General features: G+C 35.1%; 1 protein-coding gene across 1 annotated transcript in view; it reads right to left on the bottom strand.

Annotated features, from left to right (window-relative positions):
• Window positions 1-21,234, bottom strand: part of LOC148945816 (sorbitol dehydrogenase-like) — a 55,299-nt gene that overhangs the window by 26,850 nt on the left and 7,215 nt on the right. The window contains exons 3-4 of the mRNA XM_089098503.1: window positions 19,971-20,135; window positions 12,566-12,725 (exon numbers count right to left, since the gene is read on the bottom strand). Of these exons, the coding sequence (XP_088954629.1) occupies window positions 12,566-12,725; window positions 19,971-20,135 (325 nt within the window). The remainder of the gene's footprint in view (window positions 1-12,565; window positions 12,726-19,970; window positions 20,136-21,234) is intronic.

Here is a 21,234-nt window from a genome sequence, read left to right as displayed (position 1 = left end):
GCAATTTTTTAAAGTATTTTGAAATAAGAGCATTACACATACACACACACACACATATATATATATATATATATATATATATATATATATATATATATATATATATATATATATATATATATATATATATATATATATATATATATATATATATATATATATATATATATATATATATATATATATATATATATATATATATATATATATATATATATATATATATATATATATATATATATATATATATATATATATATATATATATATATATATATATATATATATATATGTATATATATATATATATATATATATATATATATATATATATATATATATATATATATATATATATATATATATATATATATATATATTTATATATATAATATTTATTTTGATTATGATATACCAATGTATATACCTATAGGCCTCTGACATACCAATTCAGAAGTTTGTTATTTTGGCTTATGTATCTGAATTTAGGGAATTAACTTTAGAAATTTCTTCAGAATTAAATAATTGTTTTCAAAAAAGTTTTTAATATTCATTGAAGTATGAACCTACTCTCTTCAAGCGAGTAATGATTATGTATTAATTTTTTCGAAAACATCGCCATATTCTTTTTTTTTTTAATTGGTACACTGAGATATTATGGTCTGAAACAACTATTTAGATAGGTAACAAGTTTGGGAAATTTGTTTATAGCCTTAATTTTGGAAAAACATTTTCATGTAAATGACGTCACATTCACAAGCATTTAAGCAGCAAAAACACATAATTTTTTCACTAGGGTGGTCGTATCATTTCGGTATCTACGACGCCTATGAAATTGTACACGATAACAAATGATTCCGAACAGCTAAAGAAAAAGGCATGCAACAACCGACAGGGGAATAAATAAAAGTTCAAATAGGGTTAAGATCCTTTTATTTGACAGTGATAAATTTCACAAAAATACTAGATATTTCGATCACATATGCATCAGTAGTAAAACTAAACTAAAACAATTAAAAATAATAATTTGTATACGAAGTAAAATAAAACTACATATTGTTTAATAATCTGATTCTTTCCAGAGCAAAAACGGAAGCTAGTCTCTTTGACCTTCTTGGATCCGTTTCATTAGTATTGAATGAACTAACACTTATACAGAGGTTAATTACATTGGGTGAATTGAACTTTACTCTAACAGATTTTAATAAAATATCGTAGATTTCAAACCAAATTCCCACGTGTCACGATTTAAAAGCTATATTTCTGAATAAAATTTCCTTAATTTCAAGAGTTTCGCGAAAATTTTACTTTAAACCCCAGTCCCTACAAATCAAAGAGACATTATCGAAAAAAAGAGAGACATAATCGAACAAAACAAAATCGTCCGGAAAATTAAAACTATGTTGCGATAGGGCTGAAGTGAAATCTTCAGGCTTAGAATTTTGTTTTAAAGCCGATGAAATAGAGTCTTTATGTTGTAGCAATCTCATTTCCAAATTCTGGTTAGTATGTCCCACATATGAGCTTCCGCAAGTACATGGGAGTTGATAGACCCCACTTTGTTGCCCCAATGAAGTTAGATCCTTCCTAGAATTTAGAAAATTACCCAAAGTATTACTACTCTTTAAAGCTACTTTTAGACTATTACTCTGTAAAATTCGGTTTAGTTTTTCACTTAGCCCGCGTACATATGGTAAAGAACAAAAAAAAATCCTTCTCCTGAGTTAGGAAAATTATCTACGATAGGGGAATCACATTGAATTGCCAATGCAGAAGTTGCATGACAAAATCTGCAGTCAGAGGACAAACAAAAATTCAAATGGCATGTATGAACGTGTTATTTTATCGGAAAGAATAAATAGGAAGGAGGAATTGAATTCACGATAATGCCTGAGATCAACAGCAAGAATCACAACGAATTTCAGGAGAATACAAATCCTTTAAAATATACACTTTGTGAAGGATAAACAGGAAGGAGGAATTAAATTCATGCCAAAATTTCCAAATTCAATTGAAATTACTGATTTGTCATCTCATGACTTAGAACTAACGAATAACACAACAATAATGCTAATCTGTACATTTGGATCCCATACATACAAGCCTTCCAGATTCAGTAATACAAGGTTAAACAATGAGAAATTAAAATTGCCAATCCTTTAAAGATACTGCAATAAAGATTGCTCCAAATTTTCTTATTGGCAGTGTTTGGACACAAACACTGCCAATAAGTGAACATACAGAATGTGCCAGGGGAAAGTCTTGTTTTCTGTCATTCTAGGGCACCAAACTACGACTTTACACCAAAGAGGACGAATTTGCAATCAATTCAAAATTCCGAGAAGCTAATTGATTTAAAAGTATCAATAACTATATTTTAGGCTTCCCATCTGCAAAAGAAGTAATGCGACACGGCTTACTGGATTGGCAGTACTGATGGCTGGATTACTGGATGGCAGTACTAGATTCAACCAAGCTGACTCGCTTTATTTGCAATGAAATTGAGCTACGTTTAGTGATCTGTAATTGCGTGTCAGCTATAATGAGGGGGGAGGAGTCTTTGTTTAGGTGGTGATAGGGTAGATTCCTGAAAAGGTACATTTTAATAGACAAACTGCTTACTCTTCACGAGGCTTCAGATAAATGTTGAAAGAGGTAGGGGGGAGGAGTGGGAATTAATTAAATTGTTTCTCTATACAGCTCAAAACCTACATTCCCATTTCTACCAGCACAGAGGTGGAAAAGGCAAGGCAGGTCATCATCAGCCCCGCCAGGAAATTTCTTTGGGGTGACAAATACTGCAAGAAACCTAGTTTTCAGCAGTTTTAAACGGTGCCATTTTCTTTTTCTATTTATAAGAAGTATTCCAATGTATTTAAACAAATATATGTAATGTATTTATCTATAAGAAAATCCTATTGTAGAGGTTGTGATGGCTTCAGTTAGGTAGAAGATCAAAAGTCTCGCAGAATTTTCATTTATACAAACAATAATATTCCTTTTCATCTAACCGAAATTCTTTTGTAGTAACTTTAACAAGGACTTTTTACTAAAATTACTATTCATCGCCAATTTTTTTTAAGTATATTCAAATCTTATCCAAAATTGAAATTGAAAATTTAAACGTAGAACGGTACTAATACACGTACAATTATTGGTTTACACATTTTAAATTTCACGTGGTGAAATCCCTTTGACTGTTTTTATTGATTTTAGAAAGGCGTTTGATACAGTGGATTTTAAAATTTTACTCAAACGTCTACAGTACCTTGGAGTTAGTGGTAATTATCTGAAATGGTTTGATATTTTTTTAATCTGAATATCTATTAAAGTTTTTTTAAATTATTAATTTTATTATCCCTATAAAGTGAAGTGTGGTGTACCTCAGGGATCTGTCTTGGGACCACTTCTGTACCTTGTGTATGTTGATTCAATGCGTTTTTACTTACCGGAGTGTTTTATCACGACTTTCGCGGATGATACTGCTTTAACTATGTCTAGTGGAATGATTGATGATCTATTGCTGAAAGTAAATAGGGTTTTAAAGTCATTTTATGTATTTACAAGTTTAAGCCTTTTGTCAGTGAATGTTAAAAAAACTAATTTTATGATTTTTAGGAGAGTTGGTAAGCCTCCGAGTGTTGATGGAGAGATATTTTTTAATGGTAAGCCTTTGTCACGGGTGCATGAGGTGCGTTATTTGGGCTTCCAGCTTGATTGTAATTTGTCTTGGAAGCACCATAGTGATCTTGTTGCAGCTAAAGTTGCTAGAGGTCTGGGAATTTTGCGTCGTTTGAAGCATTTTTTACCATTGTCGGTTCTTTTATTATTTTATAATAGTATTGTTGCGCCGTATAAGTATTATTGTTTTGTAATTTTGTCTATCAAATTTTATTAAAAATTAAAAATATTTCAGATTTTAAAAAATAAAAAAGTACGTCTTCTTGGGAATTATATAGAAAATGTGAATGATACAGCGTCATGTTTTAAAAAATTAAGAGTGCTTAACATTGGTCAGATTCGCGATTACCAAGCTGCTATTTTTGCCTATAGATGTTGGAATGATGTATGTCCTCCAGTTTTTACAAATTTTTTTAGCGTAAATAGTTAACTCCACAGGTATGCGACTAGAGAGGCGGAAAATTTTACTGTTGAGTATCGAGACACCACACGTGCAGGTTTCGGGATTCGGTATTTGGCTCCGGCTATTTGGAATGATATCCCAGTTGGCGTTCGGGAAGCTGAACACATTGGGTCGTTTAAAGTAAAAATAAAAAAACATTTATTGGGAGAGGGGAGGTAATTTATTATTATTGTCATAATTAATGTTTTTTTTTCTTTTCTTTTCTTCATAGTTTTTGGTTTTATTGTTTATTTTTAGTGAGAGTGTTAAAGTTTTTTTTTTTTCCTGTCTTTTTTTTTTTTTGAGAATTAGAATTTTGAGAGGTTGTGAATTAGAGGATTGCAGCCGTCTTTCATCAGGCTTTTTGAGCCTTCTCCGGGCGGTTGCTTGTATATAGTTTATTTTGTAATTAGTAGTAAATAAAGCAAGTCAAGTCAAATTAACCAGGGATATAAGGGACTGGTTATATATACCTCAAATTATATCATGGTTAGGCTTGGGTATGATCTAGAAAACAATCAGAAATTAAATAAAAAAAAGAACTTTTCAACTGAATGCAAGAAACAGATTTGAAATCTATTTGAACAGATTATTCTTTATATGAAAGGGGCCGTCTCCTTTTTTGCTCCTTACTCTTTACTATGAAGTGTGGCTTTTTTTCACAATTTTTTAAGAAAATTTACAATTGAAAAGATAGGGCAGTCCCCCTTATATACAGAGCAATTTATATCTATTATATTAGCAATTTATAAACTTGCTCCTTACTTTAGTTGAAAACCCAATTCTAGTTGTTTAATTACATTTCATGAAACTGTAAAGTTTTGTGGGTAAGGCAGAAAAAACTATCAATATTTCAACGATCGCCAATTATGGTAATGAACTGTAAGTACGGAGCGACACGGCTCAATAGTAACCGAAACTCTAAAAAACTGAATTTTGACACCAATTGAAATATCAAAAGAATTTTGCTGATTCCAAATATATAAGTTTAATTAAGTTTAATTTTACCCATCAAATGCTACGAGCCTGAACAAATTTGTCTGATTTTCTAGAAAAGAGGGAAAGACCCCCTCGAAGTCATATAATTTTAATGAAAATCACACCATCAGATTCAGCGCATCAAAGAACCCTACTGGAGGGGTTTCAAGCTCATACCTGCAAATATGTGGAATTTTGTAATTTTTTCCTGAAGAAAGAACACGGATGCGTGTTTATTTGTTGTTGTTTTTTTCTTTTGTTTTTGTTTCGACAGGGGTGACCGTATCGACCCAGTGGGCCTAGATCGTCGAGAGAGGGCTCATTCTAATGGAAATGAAAGGTCTAAGTGCCCTTCTTAAGCGACCAAAATAATTGGGGGGCAACTAGGCCCCCTCCCACGCCACCTTTCTCCCAAAATTGTCCGATCAAATTCTGAGATAGCTTTTCTTCTTCAGCATAGTTGAAAGGCCCAATAACTATGTCTTTAGAGATAAAAAGACCCCCTACGTTAAAATGAGCCCCTGGGGAAAGGTTTTTAAGTTATAAGATTTACCCATTGTTGTATTTGTTATTGGGAATATGCATTGATTTTTCAGGTGGGGAGGAGAGGAAGAATTTTTTGCTGGGAGGATCTTACACGGGGATGATTTTCCATGGAGAGGGAACTTTCCAGGGGGTGAACTTTTGAGGGCAAATTTTACATTTAGTGAATTTACCAGAATTCCTAGAACTTGGTTATCAAACACCAAAATATTTAATGCCATTATTAGTAACGCATTATCAAAGTAGTTTGATCAAAGTAAAACATTAAAACTAAGATTAAGAAAAAAAAATAATTAAATATTTTAAATTTAATTTTGAATACCGAAAACCAATATATTTGACGCCTTTATATTTCATCATAGGCAGCGCAATAGCACTGCCTAAGTAAAGAACGATGTGGGCGCAATGTTTTATTTTTTTTTTTCCTCCATACCAAGGCACTTCGTATCGAAGGATTTGTCGTAGAAGCTTCGAAAAGGGCTCATTCGATTGGAAATTGGAGTGGCTATTGCCCTTTTTAATAGTCAAAAGTGACTGGAGGGCAACTAGCCGCCCCCCCCACGGCCATCATTCCCCCAAAAACATCCAATCAAAATTTGGAGATAGCCATTTTGTTCAGCGTAGTTGATTTTCAGATAGAAAATATATTTTTGAGGAGGACAGTCCCACAACACTCTCAGAGCATGGGTTTTAAGTTATGCCCTTTGGGCACATAAGGTTTTATACAAGGTGTTGTAGCAAAAACTTTAAAAAAGGCTCATTCGATTGTAAATTCAAAGGGCTTGTGTCCTTTTTAATAGTCGAAAGTGATAAGAGGGTAACTAGCCCCCCCCCCCCCAAGCCCATCATTCCCCCAAACACATCCAATCAAAATTTTGAGATAGCCATTTTGTTCAACGTAGTTGATTTCTACATAGAAAATATTCTTTTGAGGAGGACACTCCTCCACAACCGTCAGGGCAAAAGCGATAAGTTATTCCCTGGGAGCATATAAGGTTTTTTATAGAAGGCGTGTCGTAGAAACTTCAAAAAAGGCTCATTCGATTTAGCCTTCCTAGAGCTAGACCCATTTCTCAAATTCGAAGGGCATTTGAGGGCAACTAGCCCCCCCACGCCCATCATTCCCCCAAACACATCCAATCCAAATTTTGAGGTAGCCATTTTGTTCAGCGTGGTTGATTTCCACATAGAAATTATTTTTTTGAGGAGGACACTCCCGCACAGCCTTCAGGGCAAGGGTTGTAAGTTGTGTCTTGGGGGCATATTAGGTTTTTATAGGAGGCGTTGTCGTCGAAATTTAAATAAGGGCTCATTCAACTGGAAATTCAAAGGTCTAGTGCCATTCCAATAGTCGAAAGTTAATAGAGGGAAACTAACCCCCCTCTGACATCCACCTTTGTCCCAAACACATCTAATCAAAATTTTGAGATAGCCATTTTATCTAACGTAGGTTTAAGTTCTGTAAATTAGATCTTTGAGGATGACAACCCCCTCACAGCCCCCGGAACAAGGTTTGTAAGTTATGCCCTGGGGTATATAAAGTTTTTATAGGACGCGTTGTCGTAAAAACTTCAAAAAGGGCTCATTCGATTAGAAATTAAAATGGCTAGTGCCCTTTTTAACAGTCAAAAGTAATTGGAAGGCAACTAACACCCCTTCCACGCTCACCATTTACCCAAACACATCCGATCAAAATTTTGAGATAGCCATTTTGTTCCAAACAGTTAAAATTCAGCAAATTATACATTTCAACAGCAAACTCCCCCCACAGTTTTCATTGCAAGAGCTATAAGTTATGCGCTGGGAGCATGTACGTTCTTGTTGAAAACTTGGTAGTAGAAACTTGAAAAAGAGCTCATTAGAATTGAAATTGAAAGGTTTAGTGCCCTTTTTAATAGTCGAAAGTGATTTGAGGGCAACTAGCCCCCCTCTCTCGCCCACCTTTTCCACAAACACATCGAATCAAAATTTTTTGATAGCCATTTTATTCGGTGTTGTGGATTTCCAGATAGAAATTATGTTTTTTAGGAGGAAACTCACCCAGAGTACCTAATATAAATCTTGTAAGTTTAGCCCTGGTACAAGGTATGGTTTCGATAAAACGTGCTGTCCTGGAAACTTCAAAAACAGCTAGTCTAATATAGGGCCAAAATGACTACTGCCCTTTTTAATAGTCTATAGGGGCTCGAAATCAACTAACACCCCTTCCACGTTCACCATTTCCCCAAACATATCCAATCAAAATTTTTAGATAGTCATTTTATTCAGTGTTATGGATTTCCAGATAGAAATTAAAGTTCAGGAAATTATACCTTTGAGCAGGACTTTCCCCCCACAGTCTTTAGGGCATGGGTTATAAATTATGCCCTGGGGGCATATAAAGATTTTATTGAAATCTTTGTCATAGAAACTTGAAAAAGGGCTCATTCGATTGGAAATTGAAAGGGCTAGGGCCATTTTTAATAGTTGACAGTGATTGGAGAGCGACTACCACCCCTCTCGCGCCCACCACTTCCCCAAACACATCCAATCAACATTTTTAGATAGCCATTTTATTCAACATAGATGTTTTTGAAATTAGGTCTTTAAGGATGACACCCCACCCCCCACAACCCTCAGAGCGAGGGTTGTAAGTTATGCCCTGGGAGCATGTAAGGTTTTTATAGAAAGCCATGTTGTACAAACATCAAAAAGGGCTCATTCAATTGAAAATTGAAAGGGATATTTCCCTTTTTATAGCCGAAAGTAATCGAAGTGCAACCAACCCCCTCTCATGCCCACCATTTCCCCAAACACATCCAATCAAAATTTTGAGATATCCATTTTGCACAACGTTGTCAAAAGTTCTGGAAATTAGGTTATTTAGGATGATATCCCCATCACAGCCCTCAGTGCAAGGGTTTTAAGTTATGCCCAGGGGGCATATAAGGTTTATATAGAAATTTGTTGTAGAAATTTCAAAAGGGGCTCATTTGATTGGAAATCGAAATTGCCCTTTTTAACAGTCGGAAGTGAGTGGAGAGTAATTAACCCCCCTCTCCCGATCACCATTTCCCCAAACAAATTCAATCAAAGTTTAGAGATAGCCATTTTCTTTAACGTAGTTGAAAGTTCTGGAACTTATGTATTTAAAGATGACACCCCCCCCCCAGCCCTCAGGGCGAGGGTTGTAAGTTATCCCCTGGGGGAATATCCCCAGGGCAAAGGTTGTAAGTTATGCCCTGGGGGCATATAAGGTTTTTAATGATAGAGTTGTCGTAAAAACTTCAAAACGGGCTCATTCAATAGGAAATTGAGAGGGCTAGTGCCCTTTTTAATAGTTGAGAGTGATTGGAGGGTAACTAACCCCCTCTCACGCCCACCATCCCCCCAAACACATCCAATCAAAATTTTCATATACCCATTTTGTTCAACGTAGTAGAAAGTTCTGGAAAACTGGTCTGTGTGGATGACAACCCCCCCCCCCCCAGCCCTCAGGGCGAGGGTTGTAATTTATTTCCAGGGGGCATATAAGGTTTTTATTGAAAGCGTTGTCGTAAAAAATTCAAAAGGGCTCATTTGATTGGATATTGAAAGAGCTAGTGCCTTTTTTAATAGTTGAAAATGATTGGAGAAAGACCAACACCCCTCTCACGCCCACTATTTTCCCAGACACATCCAATCAAAATTTAGAGATAGCCATTTTGGTTAACGTAGTTGAGGTTTTGAAAATTAGGTCTTAGAGGATGACAACCACCCTCACAGCCCTTAAGGAAAGGGTTGTAATTTATGCCCTGGGGGCATATAAGGTGTTTATAGGAAGTGTTGTCGTAGAAACTCAAAAAGGGTTCAGTCAACTGGAAGTCAAAAGGGCCTAGTGCCATTTTTAATAGTCGAAAATGATCGGAAGGTTTGAACTTTCTATAGAAAAGATCGATATGGGTATAATGTATTATTTTTTTTGTTTTTGTTGTTGTTTAGACCAGGGCACTTTGTATCGAAGGAGTTGTTGTAGAAACTTCGAAAAGGGCTCATTCGATTGAAAATAGAAAGGGCTGATGCCCTTTTTTATAGTCGAAAGTGATTGGAGGGAAACTAATCCCCCTCCCACGCCCACACTCCCATTTGCCCATTATGTTTAAAAACTAAATGTTGCCATAAGATTAAATCAAAATGCACTGTGTTAATGCTTATTCCCAATAAGGCTCAGCAGTATCCCAAGAACGGGATAATCTCAGCAGTATCCCAAGAACGGCTGAGGGTATTATGTTCAAACTTTCGGGGCTGCTTCTGCTCTTAAAATTTAACCAAATCAAAATAGCGTAAGTGTATTCAAGCTATCAAAGAAAGTAAACAGAATCTTTCGCGAATGGTATCAAGTTTTCCATTTCAGGTCAACTAGAGGAGGTATGAAACTAAATTAAACACTACTATTTGCGTCCAGATTTTTAAGAGGGTGTACGTTGTTAAAAATTGCTGAAAATTTTTCTCCAACATACAAATAACAGGCCAATCTATAAATTCTTAAAAAAACGAAAAGATTTAACGTATTATTTTCTTTTTGACTGAAAAGACTATGTCAATATAAAACGAACAGAAATTAATTAAAAAAAACTTTTTCCACAAAATAAGTTTTTCAAAGAAAAGTAAATAACTCTATTAAACAAAAATGAGCAAAAATAAAATCAAATAATCTACCAAGCATGAAACTACCACAAATCAGTATCGATAAATAAATAAAACCCAAAACGAACAGAAATTACAAAAATAACCGAATCAAACTCAAAACGAGCAGAAATTAACATAAGTTGGGCTCAAAACCCCTATGCCTTCCCAAAGCCAGCACATAATTTGCACTTTACTGAAAAAAAAATAAATTAATGTGCATTGTCAGTTTAATATACATATACTGATATTTAGTACTCAAAATGTTAATATTATTTGATTTATAAAAGTTATAAAAGTAAAAACATTTATATTTTTTTCAGTAAAGTGCAAATTATGTTCTGGCCTTGGGAAGGCATAGGGGTTTTGAGCCCAACTTATGTTAATTTCTGATCCTTTTTTAGTTTGAATCGTTTATTTATTGTAATTTCTGTTCGTTTTGGGTTTCATTTATTTATCGATGCTGATTTGTGGTAGTTTCACGCTTGGTTGATTATTTGATTTTATTTTTGCTCTTTTTTGTTTAATGGAGTTCTTTACTTTTCTTTGAAAAACTTATTTTGTGGAAAAAGTTTTTTAATTAAAAGCTGTAAAATAATAAATCTTTTTCAGAGCGACAACTAGATAAATACAGTCACTCCTGGAAAAATAAATAAATGATAATAAAACACAAAAACGTATCAGTTCAGGGGGAAAATTCCCAGCATTCCATTCAGGGGAAACATTTCTGATTACAGTGGCTCCATATATCAGCTCATGGGTACTCTGGCAATACAGGTAAAAAGTTGACGCAAATTTTTACAAAAAATTGCCCCTTATTAAGTTGTGTTCCTTGTGTTTTCTTTTATTATACGAACTTTCTTGTGTACTAATAACTGCACTAATTACTAATAAACAAATACATATTTAGGATCACCAAAAAAGCTGTTTCTTTGATTGAATGTTATCAATAGTTAGGCTCTTACACTTTAATTATAGGTCAGAGTCTATTGGCAGGCAGTCAACAGTGGGGCAATACACATTTTGTATAGTTTTTGTATATTCTGTTTTTTTTTCTTTTGGTTTCCTTATAATTATTTTATAGTCCCAAATTTTCAGGGGGGCCATGCCCCCCCCCCCCCTGCCGGCGCCCATGGGACAGAGAGAGAGAGAGAGAGAAGAGAGAGAGAGAGAGAGAGAGAGAGAGAGAGAGAGAGAGATAGAGAGAAATAGAGAAAGAGAGAGAGAGAGAGAGAGAGATAGAGAGAGAGAGAGAGAGAGAGAGAGAAAGAGAGAGACAGAGACAGATAGAGACAGAAAAACAGAGAGAGAGAGAGAGATAGAGAGAGAGAGAGAGAGAGAGAGAGAGAGAGAGAGAGAGAGAGAGAGAGAGAGAGAGAGAGAGAGAGAGAGAGAGAGAGAGAGAGAGAGAGAGAGAGAGAGAGAGAGAGAGAGAGAGAGAGAGAGAGAGAGAGAGAGAGAGAGAGAGAGAGAGAGAGAGAGAGAGAGAGAGAGAGAGAGAGAGAGAGAGAGAGAGAGAGAGAGAGAGAGAGAGAGAGAGAGAGAGAGAGAGAGAGAGAGAGAGAGAGAGAGAGAGAGAGAGAGAGAGAGAGAGAGAGAGAGAGAGAGAGAGAGAGAGAGAGAGAGAGAGAGAGAGAGAGAGAGAGAGAGAGAGAGAGAGAGAGAGAGAGAGAGAGAGAGAGAGAGAGAGAGAGAGAGAGAGAGAGAGAGAGAGAGAGAGAGAGAGAGAGAGAGAGAGAGAGAGAGAGAGAGAGATGAGAGAGAGAGCGAAACCAACATAACTAAATATATTAATAGGTAAAAGAATACTTATTCTATTTAGGCCATCTGCAATAAATAAATGGTGAATAAAAAGTTTACCCAGAAATAGTAAAGCTTTTAACTCTAATCACCAACTGGGATAATTCTTTTATGTTTAATATCTTTGGGTATGTCTGACCTAAAATTCGGTACTACATACCGAAAAACTATATACCAAAAAGAAAAAGGACATCACGTCAACAGAGATATAGGACTAGACAAGCTCCGTCGACGGAGCTTGTCTAGTTGAAGAATTATTTACCCCTAGCTGAGACATAATATTAAAGCAAGGTCGACGACTACTATTCGTAATTCAATGCATTAGCTATACATTACTGAAACAAAGACTGTATTGGAAGGTTGGTAAAGAAGTATAATTAGCAAAACCGTAGTCTAAGTAAATTATAAATACTTGTCTTTATAGTTAAGTATCTCATTAATACTATTATTCCAATAGAGTATGGATACACGACTTACTTGTAGCAAAAATCACTTGGATGAGTATAATAATTTCGTAAACTTCCATGAATTGGAGGGGTGGCGCAAAAGATTATCTCCAGGCACAAATTATATCGTCCAGACTTGCAATACTCGCAAACTCTACAAGGAACTCCTGGTTCGATAGCCACCCTGTCACCTAGAATTGGTGAAAGTTATTTGTAAGCCAATACAAATAGAACATTATTTCATGAAACTTAATTGTATTTGGTTCGTACCCAAAACCCAAAAGGTTATACCTTTTGTTTACTCATGATTAGGTTACAAATCAATGCTAAAACATCAGAAAGGAGCACTATCAAATTTCGATATTTTTTCGCTTATTTTCTTTTTATTATTTAGGATAGACAGGGTAACCTCACTAAAAAAAAGAAACCATGCATTTTGGAAATCTTCTACGTTTAGACACATATCACACTTATGTGTCACACATCACACATATGTGTCACATATCACACATATGTGTTACATATCAAACATATGTGTCACATATCACACAAATACATTCTTATACCACACTGGCTATACATGCCATATGAATCTAAGAGCAGAAAAGGAAATAATAAGTGCAAAACTATATAAAAAAAGGTAAGAAATTGGGCGTTTTGTGAGCCAAAGGCAGAATTAGTAAAAGACAAAGAACGAGTGAACATTTCTACAAAGACCTCCGCCAAGTTGTACTCAGTGCAGAAAAAAAAAAAAAAAACAAAAAAAGGAAAGAAGAAGAAAGAAAAAGAAAAGAAAAAAAACAAAAAAAAGAGAAAAAAACAAAAAAAACAACGAAAATTTTGGCTTAGCACTGAGGACAACTTGCCGGAGGTCATTGTCGAAATATTTGCTTGTTCTTCGTCTTCAAGTTTTGCCACTGGCTCACAAAATCCTCGTTTTCTCACCTTTTTTTAATTTTATTTTTCATTTATTATTTCCTTTCCTCTCTTAGTTTCATATGCCACATATCATGCATATGAGGCTACGAAATGGTAGAAGCAACATGTGTTAATATAACTAGATTTCAATTGGAATTCCAGTAAAACAAACATAGTATCAAACAGTATTCCAAGACTGACTCATTCAAAAAAAAAAAAAAATAAAGGAGGATTTCCTGTCTCATTTTCAATGTAAGAAGTCCCTTCAAAAGTAGAATTCAAAAAATTAATACAATACTCACAGGAGTAAGAAACAGTAACAACCACAACAGAAACAGTCCAAGCCATTTAGGGCAACTCAAGTCAGAAAGGGCAACTCAGAAAGTACTGACCTAAGCTCATGAAGGGGGGGGGGGTGAATGATACAAATTAATAGTGTTTAATATCATCTTTAGACAGGCGGAGTGATTCCCTTCGGTAATCACCTTGAGATTTGCAAGCTTGTACGCCTCAAACCTGTTTTTACAATGGGTGATAGGGATTGAAGAGGCGGCGTGATAAATCTCGAGGCTGACTTCGAGCGGGCAACTAAGTTTTCAAAAACCATAATTTTTATTTTGAGATTTCTCAAGGAGAGAGCGTATAGGGAATTTAAGTACAAATATGCACTTGAGGGAATGCAGATGCAATGCCCTAATGTGGTAGTAATTCTGAGATTTTAAGGAAAGGTAGATTAATAAAAGGTGGGCTCCCTACAATCGTATCTGATACGTACCTGAGTAGGAGAAATCAACATACAATAGCTCCATTTTCTTATATCTGAAGTGATATGAGTTTGAGTTTACGTTTTTCCAAACAAAAAAGAAAACGAATGAATTGAAACTTCAGCTTTGTTCTAATGGGTTAAAACCAACGGTTCTAGGGAAAAACCTACTATATTTTTTAGACTCTACTTTTTAAAGGAGGAAAAATCTTGCTCCCATAAATAATTTCTAGTGATACAAAAAATCTCCAACTACTATCCACTTTATTAAGGTTAATTTTCTAAACTGTTTCCATGTGTCTTGTTGAACTTAGTTATCAGTTGAAGCCCCCTCCCCCAGCTCTTAAAATTTGGTGTTTTTTACCTTCCACCTAAAAACACTTTCTTCTAAAAGCTTCAACCCAATCCCCCAACCTTGAGACAAAACAGACAAGACTTACTCAAACTGCATACAAAATTCTCCACCAATCTAAGGAAATCTAGTGACTGCATAATGAATAATTTCCTAGACCATACTTCCTTTCTATTTTACTATATAATGAGAAATAATTGCTTGGCTACAGGCTTTAGGTACCTGTTGCATAAAATCTTACGATTATTTTCATAGCTGAAGATCAGTAGCTATCTGCACGTTTATGACATAACCGATTGTAAAGGATAATTACATCTTTAACTGAATATTGTTAAGTAAAAAAGTATCCTTTTCTTAAAAAATACATCTCAAAACTTGGTCTTGACTGTAGTTTTACGACTTATCTATAAGTAAAGACATTTATGCTAAATTATTTTTAGCAAAATATTTAAACAAAAACCATGAAAATTGTGAGACCAAAAAAGTGACTTTTGAAGAAAATGACAAAAAAAAAGACATTTGAAGAATTCAACCGGTCCGGTCCAAGTAAAAAATTTGATCAAAGTGATCAAAGGTTTAAAGGCCTGATTAGTGCATACTACGACAACTACTACTACTACTAACAACTCACCGCAGCACCAGGCCGCCTGAGGCCAAGACAGCTACGCACACTCCTCCTCCACCCTAATCTATTCAAAGCCTCCCTTTTTACACCAGCCCATGAAGTTCCCATTTCCTTTAAATCTTTCTTTATGACGTCGTTCCACCCCATACGAGGACGGCCGGTTTTCCGTATAGCCCTAGAGAGTTGGCCGAAAACAACAATTTTCGGCAATCGTCATCTGCACAACGTGCCCTAGCCACCTCAACCTTTCTTTCATTATAGCCCTAGAGCGGTATTGAACCATAGTTTTCGTATACCCTATTGTTTGAAATACGGTCAGTCAGCCGGGTACCCAGAACAATCCTTAAGCAATTTCTCTGGAAAACATCTAGCAAATCTTCATCCGCTTTTCGGAGCGTCCATGCTTCAGAGCCATATTTGACCTCTGTCATCACTGTAGCTTCTAATATTCTAACCTTGGTTTGCAGACTTATCATCCTATTCATTCAAACTTTTTTTAACTGTGAAATAACGCCCTGAGCCTTGGCTATTCTACTTTTAACATCTTCACTGCTCCCACCATCTTTACTAATAATACTACCAAGGTATGTGAAGCAGCCCATCTCATCGATTTGTTTGTTACCAAGCGTCACTTTTTCATCTTCACTTATTCCTAGCCATTGTGACTTAGCCTTCTTAAAATCAACTTTCAAACATATTCTAGCACCCTGAAAACTCAAAACCTCTAGAAATTCATTCATTTTGCTCACACTTTCATCTAGGATGCTTAAATCATCAGCATAATCTCAAGTCTAGGAGACTTTTTCCTCCCCCATTTGATGCCGTGGTCTCCCATTGCCTTTCCTGTGCTCCTTAAGACAAAGTCCATTGAAATAATCCATATAAAGGGGGATAGAACACAAGCCTGCTTAACTCCTGATTTAATACAAAACCAGCTGCTAACCTCATTACCTACCTTAACCGCAGCAGTGTTATTCTCGTACATAGCACTAATCACTTTAATGTATTTGTCTGGTATACCATACAAGGATAAGACCTTTGCTAAAGCTCTTCTATCAACAGAATCGAACGCTTATTCATTATCTATAAAACTGAGGACCAAAGGTGTTTGAAAACTCAGGCACTTTTCAATTATTAGCCTAAGAGTGAAAATTGGTCGACACAAGAAGAAAAAAAAAGAAAAAACAAACAATGGCTGACAAAATCCTCGTTTTTCTCACTTTTTTCACAGCAGTGTTATTCTCGTACATAGCACTAATCACTTTAATGTATTTGTCTGGTATACCATACAAGGATAATACCTTTACTAAAGCCCTTCTATCAACAGAAAAGAACGCTTGCTCATAATCTATAAAACTGAGGACCAGAGGTGTTTGAAATTTCAGGCACTCCTCAATTATTAGCCTAAGAGTGAAAATTTGGTCGACACATCCTCTACCTTTTCTAAAACCGCACTGTTCTTCTCTTAAAAACTTTGTCTACGGCATCTCTCAGTATAAAAGTATCATATTACTAAGTAATTTACTACCTACAGAGACCAGACTAATGCCTCGATAATTACCACACTCACTTTTATCACCTTTCTTATAAAGAGACTTAATTTAGACTTTCCTAAACTTGTAAAGTACTTCTCCTTTTTCAAAAATCGTGTTCATTATCTTTGGTAGCTTTTTTTTAACTTCCGAGCCACCATATTTTAGCAACTCGTTTGCCACACTATCTGTACATATGGCCCTATTATTTTTTAACCCTTTTAGTACTATCGCTGATTCCTCCTCACAAAACAATTCTTCCTTCTCATCCGAGGTATCACAAAATTTTCCAATTTACTCCATATCTCTTCCTGTAACTATCTTGGCTAAGAACATTCTCAAAACGATCGGCTCACTTCTCTCTGGTTTTTTCATTGTCACTAATTGCGGCTCCATTCGTATCTTTAACTAGGCCAAGTCCGGATTGACTACTCCCTCTCAATTTGTTAACATGACAATGCAATATTTTACTATTATGCCGTCTAGCTGCATTTTCCAGATCCTCGGCAATTTTATCCATGGCCTCCACTTCACACCTCCCTAGTTCATATTTTAATAGCCAAGACAGATAGTCTCTGTGAGAGGCAAAGCTGGCATAGATTTTTTCAGAGTTGTCTGAAAAATCTATGTTTATGAAAAATGTTTAGAGTTGTCTGAAAAACCTATGAAAAATGTTTATTTTCACTTCTTCATGATAGTCTATTGCCTTAAAGCAGAATTAAGGAAGATGTAGTAAGGGTAAAACAGACAGTCTATCAGTTCTCTGAGCCATTTGAAGGCAACTGGAAACCAACTAATGATTCAAAAATTCATGACCGACAACGTCCATTGGAGTTGTAGGTGAAATGGCGACTTAGATTTGTATATTGTCTAGGCCTAGCCTACTATTAAGTCCGTTGGAATCGCAGACGGGCGACCGAGATTTAGGGTTGAAACAAAATCGACAATGTCTAATAGACCGCCAATAAGCCATAAGAACAGCAAACGAGAAAAATTGTATTTTAAGTTTTTCAGATTCTCACCGAGATTGGTAACTAGATTATCACAAATTTTACTGAGGATACACTTTCTAAATTAAACAAAATTTAAACTGAAAAAACAGAAACGATTCACCAGTAGACTTGTTCAAATTTGATTTTAGCATCCTAACGTTAACCCCATATATCACTTATCCCCGAATAGACTTTTCCGAGGTTTTCGACAAGGATTTGAATTGAATCACATCTTGTTAGACACCCGGACATCTGGTATAACTAAAAATATTGCCAAAGGACTTAGGAATTATCTTTGAGTCTGGTGTCTTATCCAGACGACTTACTAATGTCAAGTTGCAATCTTACGCGCTAAACAATGAGCTTTTAAGTTAACGCACTAAACAATGAGCTTTTAGAATTCCCTCCTTACCAGGAAATTATCAAAAGTATACGATCAATTTATGGCAAGCTTGTCTCTTTAAAGTTTAATTGGAAGATTCTTTAAAAGCTTTACGAAGCTGTTGCTCTCCCTCATTTGCTGCGTGTCGCAGATATTGGCTTGGTTCACTGATTCTGGGAAACTAAAACTCTGTTCTGTTTACCGAAAACATTTGAAGTATTTACCTAAATAGTCACTTCCTGAAGGAAAGATTTGTTCTAAGATCCCAGAATATGGCGAACCCGATTGACATTGTGCCGTCCCCTGAAAGAAATACCGAGAAAAGGGCAATTGATGTGACTTTTTGCTTTTATACCTTATCTACGAGTTTGAATGAATGAGGTTGGATATTCGTTTTATTCTCTATTCTTGAAGTGTTCTTGCTTCGCTTTTCTTCTTTTCAATTACTCCGCTTTGTCATTTTTTGTGTGAGCGGACAAAAAAAGTTACTATTATTGCATGCTTTTTTGCCGAAAATTCCTCACAAAACAAATTTTACTTGCATATAAAATGCCATACTTTTAGATATTACAAGCAGAATTGTAATAATTACAAAAGGGAAAAGTTTTAATAATTACAAAACTGAAATCGAAACTGAAATCTTGACAAGTATTTACAAAACGAACCATGAAACTTAAATTTAAAAAAGTGTGCGAATTTTTAGGCAAGAAATAATACAGGCTTTCGACATGGGAATGGCGGTTAGGCGGAATTGAAATATTACACATTTAAGCAAAATTGTAGGAAACCAATCAAAACAATTTGTAGTTAAGGAACAATAATTTCACTAACATCATTGTCCTGCCATAGCAAAAACAGATTTGAAGAAATAAAGATCGATTATCTTTTTTTTAAGGTCAATGAAAATACTGGACGAAAAAAGAGAATGCTAGTGTTTAGACTTTTAATTTTTTCATTCTTTTCTGTTGGCATTTCGCGTTGTTTGATTTTATCAGTCTAGTTATATCCAAGTTGTTTTGTTCGCTTTTTTTTCAATTTCTCATATAGCGCTGAAGCAGAAAGGCTTGAAGAAGAAAAGAAAAAAAAAAGAACTAAATTCATGCATTTATGACTTTCCAAAAGCTTTCCAGTTGTGAGGTTCTATTTTTAAAACTGAAAAATTCAAAATTAAAATAGTTTCTACCAGCACAAAGCAAATAAAATTAGTTTTTATTTCGAAGAAACAGCTCTTTTTTAGCTTTTCTTTGAGCTCTATTGCGTCATTGTCAGTTTAAACAGGTCTAATCGGACGGAAAAAAGAAGAGAAAAGAAAAAGTGAATGTAAAGCTAACTTTGAAGAAGTGAATGTTTCCTTCCAAAACATTTTTTCTTTTCGTCCAGCATTTTCGTTGACCTTAAAAAAACATTTTTTATCTTTATTTCTGGAAATCAAAAGAAAAATTTGATGAAAAAACTTAACATTTGTACATTGAAAAATGTAGCCTACTGAAACAAAATTGGAGGCATTCTCTATACAGCTTTTATAAGAAAAAGCCCAGAAAATTAGCATAAAACAGAAAAATCTGCTACTTTCAAAAAGTGTAGATTGGATTTATTCACGGTAATCAAGGACGCTGGATTGAAGGTGATCACAGAGGAGAATCAGACAAATCTGTTTTCATTTTCCCATAATTTTTGTTACTCCAAAATTATAAAACTAGATTGCGCCAAAAGTTTAAAATAGGACTGGAGCATGGAAGCATTGGAGCACTAAAAATGTGAGAAACAAAATACCATTAATTCAAATTGCGGTATCCATCAGGTCTATATACTTGGTCTACACCCAGAAATATACAACTACATAAAATAATAGTACTTATTACAGTGACGTACCTACTTGAAGATTCTTTACTCCAGGACCACATTTGGCAACAATGCCGCCAGATTCGTGGCCAAGAATCATGGGCTCCTTAACAATGAAATCACCAATTTTACCCTTAGTCCAATAATGAACGTCTGATCCACAAATTCCAACAGAAGCCATCTGTATCAAGACTTCTGTAAAATATGAAAAAAAAGAAAAATTAATAACAACAAATAAATTATCTAATTACATATATGGTACTAGCATATTATATGGTCATTGGAATGAATATCCTTTATACAAAATATTTGCGTTTTTTAATGGATTTTTTGCTTTATTGGCAATTTTTTTGAATATCAGTAATTTTTTGGGCCTTAGTTCTATATATTGTGTCAAACATGCATAGATGCATCAGGATGTATACAATAAATGTTGAATTTCCTTCCTCTTGTCATATTTTTTCCTTTTATTAGGTCCTTTTCTTATCTTTGCAATTATAAAGCAGGAGATAATGCTTTAAATAAGGAAATTACATGTACTTGTACTTGCTGCGGGACCAGGCGCTGACGCTTCACCTGGCATCTAGAAGACTCCGTATGACTGACTCCCATTTGTCGCAATCTTGTACCACGTCTTCAGCAAACTGGACTCAGCAGATCTCCCACTTTCTGCCAAAAATTTGAAAGTCACCAACGGTGTTCCGCAAACGCTGCCTCTTACCCACCAATAAAAGTTTTTAACAAGAAAAAACGTATAGCCAAGAATCCAAGATTTGTGCCGAGGTTCGGAGAGCAATTTTATACAAGAAATGGTTCAACCAAAACTCAGCGGTGCATTATGGAACAGTAGCTTAGGAGACCTGAGCAAAGCTTGGGATGAACGAAAGTACTGCGTCCAGGCAAAATTTTGTCCCGATTCACAAGATTAGTTTTAGCTTCCATGGTCATAATAAAAAACCCAGGCACCCAAGATTAGAATTAGATAGGATTAAAAACAAAAATATAATATTCGCTTTTATTTTGGAATGTGCTAAAACCCCAATTTTGTTTTCTTGCTACTAGGAAAAAATTAAAAAAATTAACAACAACATTTAAATCTACTTCTCCACAGATATATCTTGGAAACCCCACCTCGAGTGGATAAAAAACCTACTGTGCAAGAAAGCTGGGGATCACTCTTCGTTTCAAAAACCTTCAACTGCCCAGCACGATTATCCCACTTTACAATTCTTCCAACAGACTCATTGCCTAGTAAGTATACCCACTGTGTTTTACTGATGCTCCAAAAACGTTT

This window comes from Artemia sp. Qi Xiang Cuo, chromosome 12 (assembly GCF_049724085.1).
Source record: "Artemia sp. Qi Xiang Cuo chromosome 12, ASM4972408v1, whole genome shotgun sequence".
Taxonomy (NCBI): Eukaryota; Metazoa; Arthropoda; class Branchiopoda; order Anostraca; family Artemiidae; genus Artemia; species Artemia sp. Qi Xiang Cuo.
This window is presented reverse-complemented; position numbering and strand designations above follow the sequence as displayed.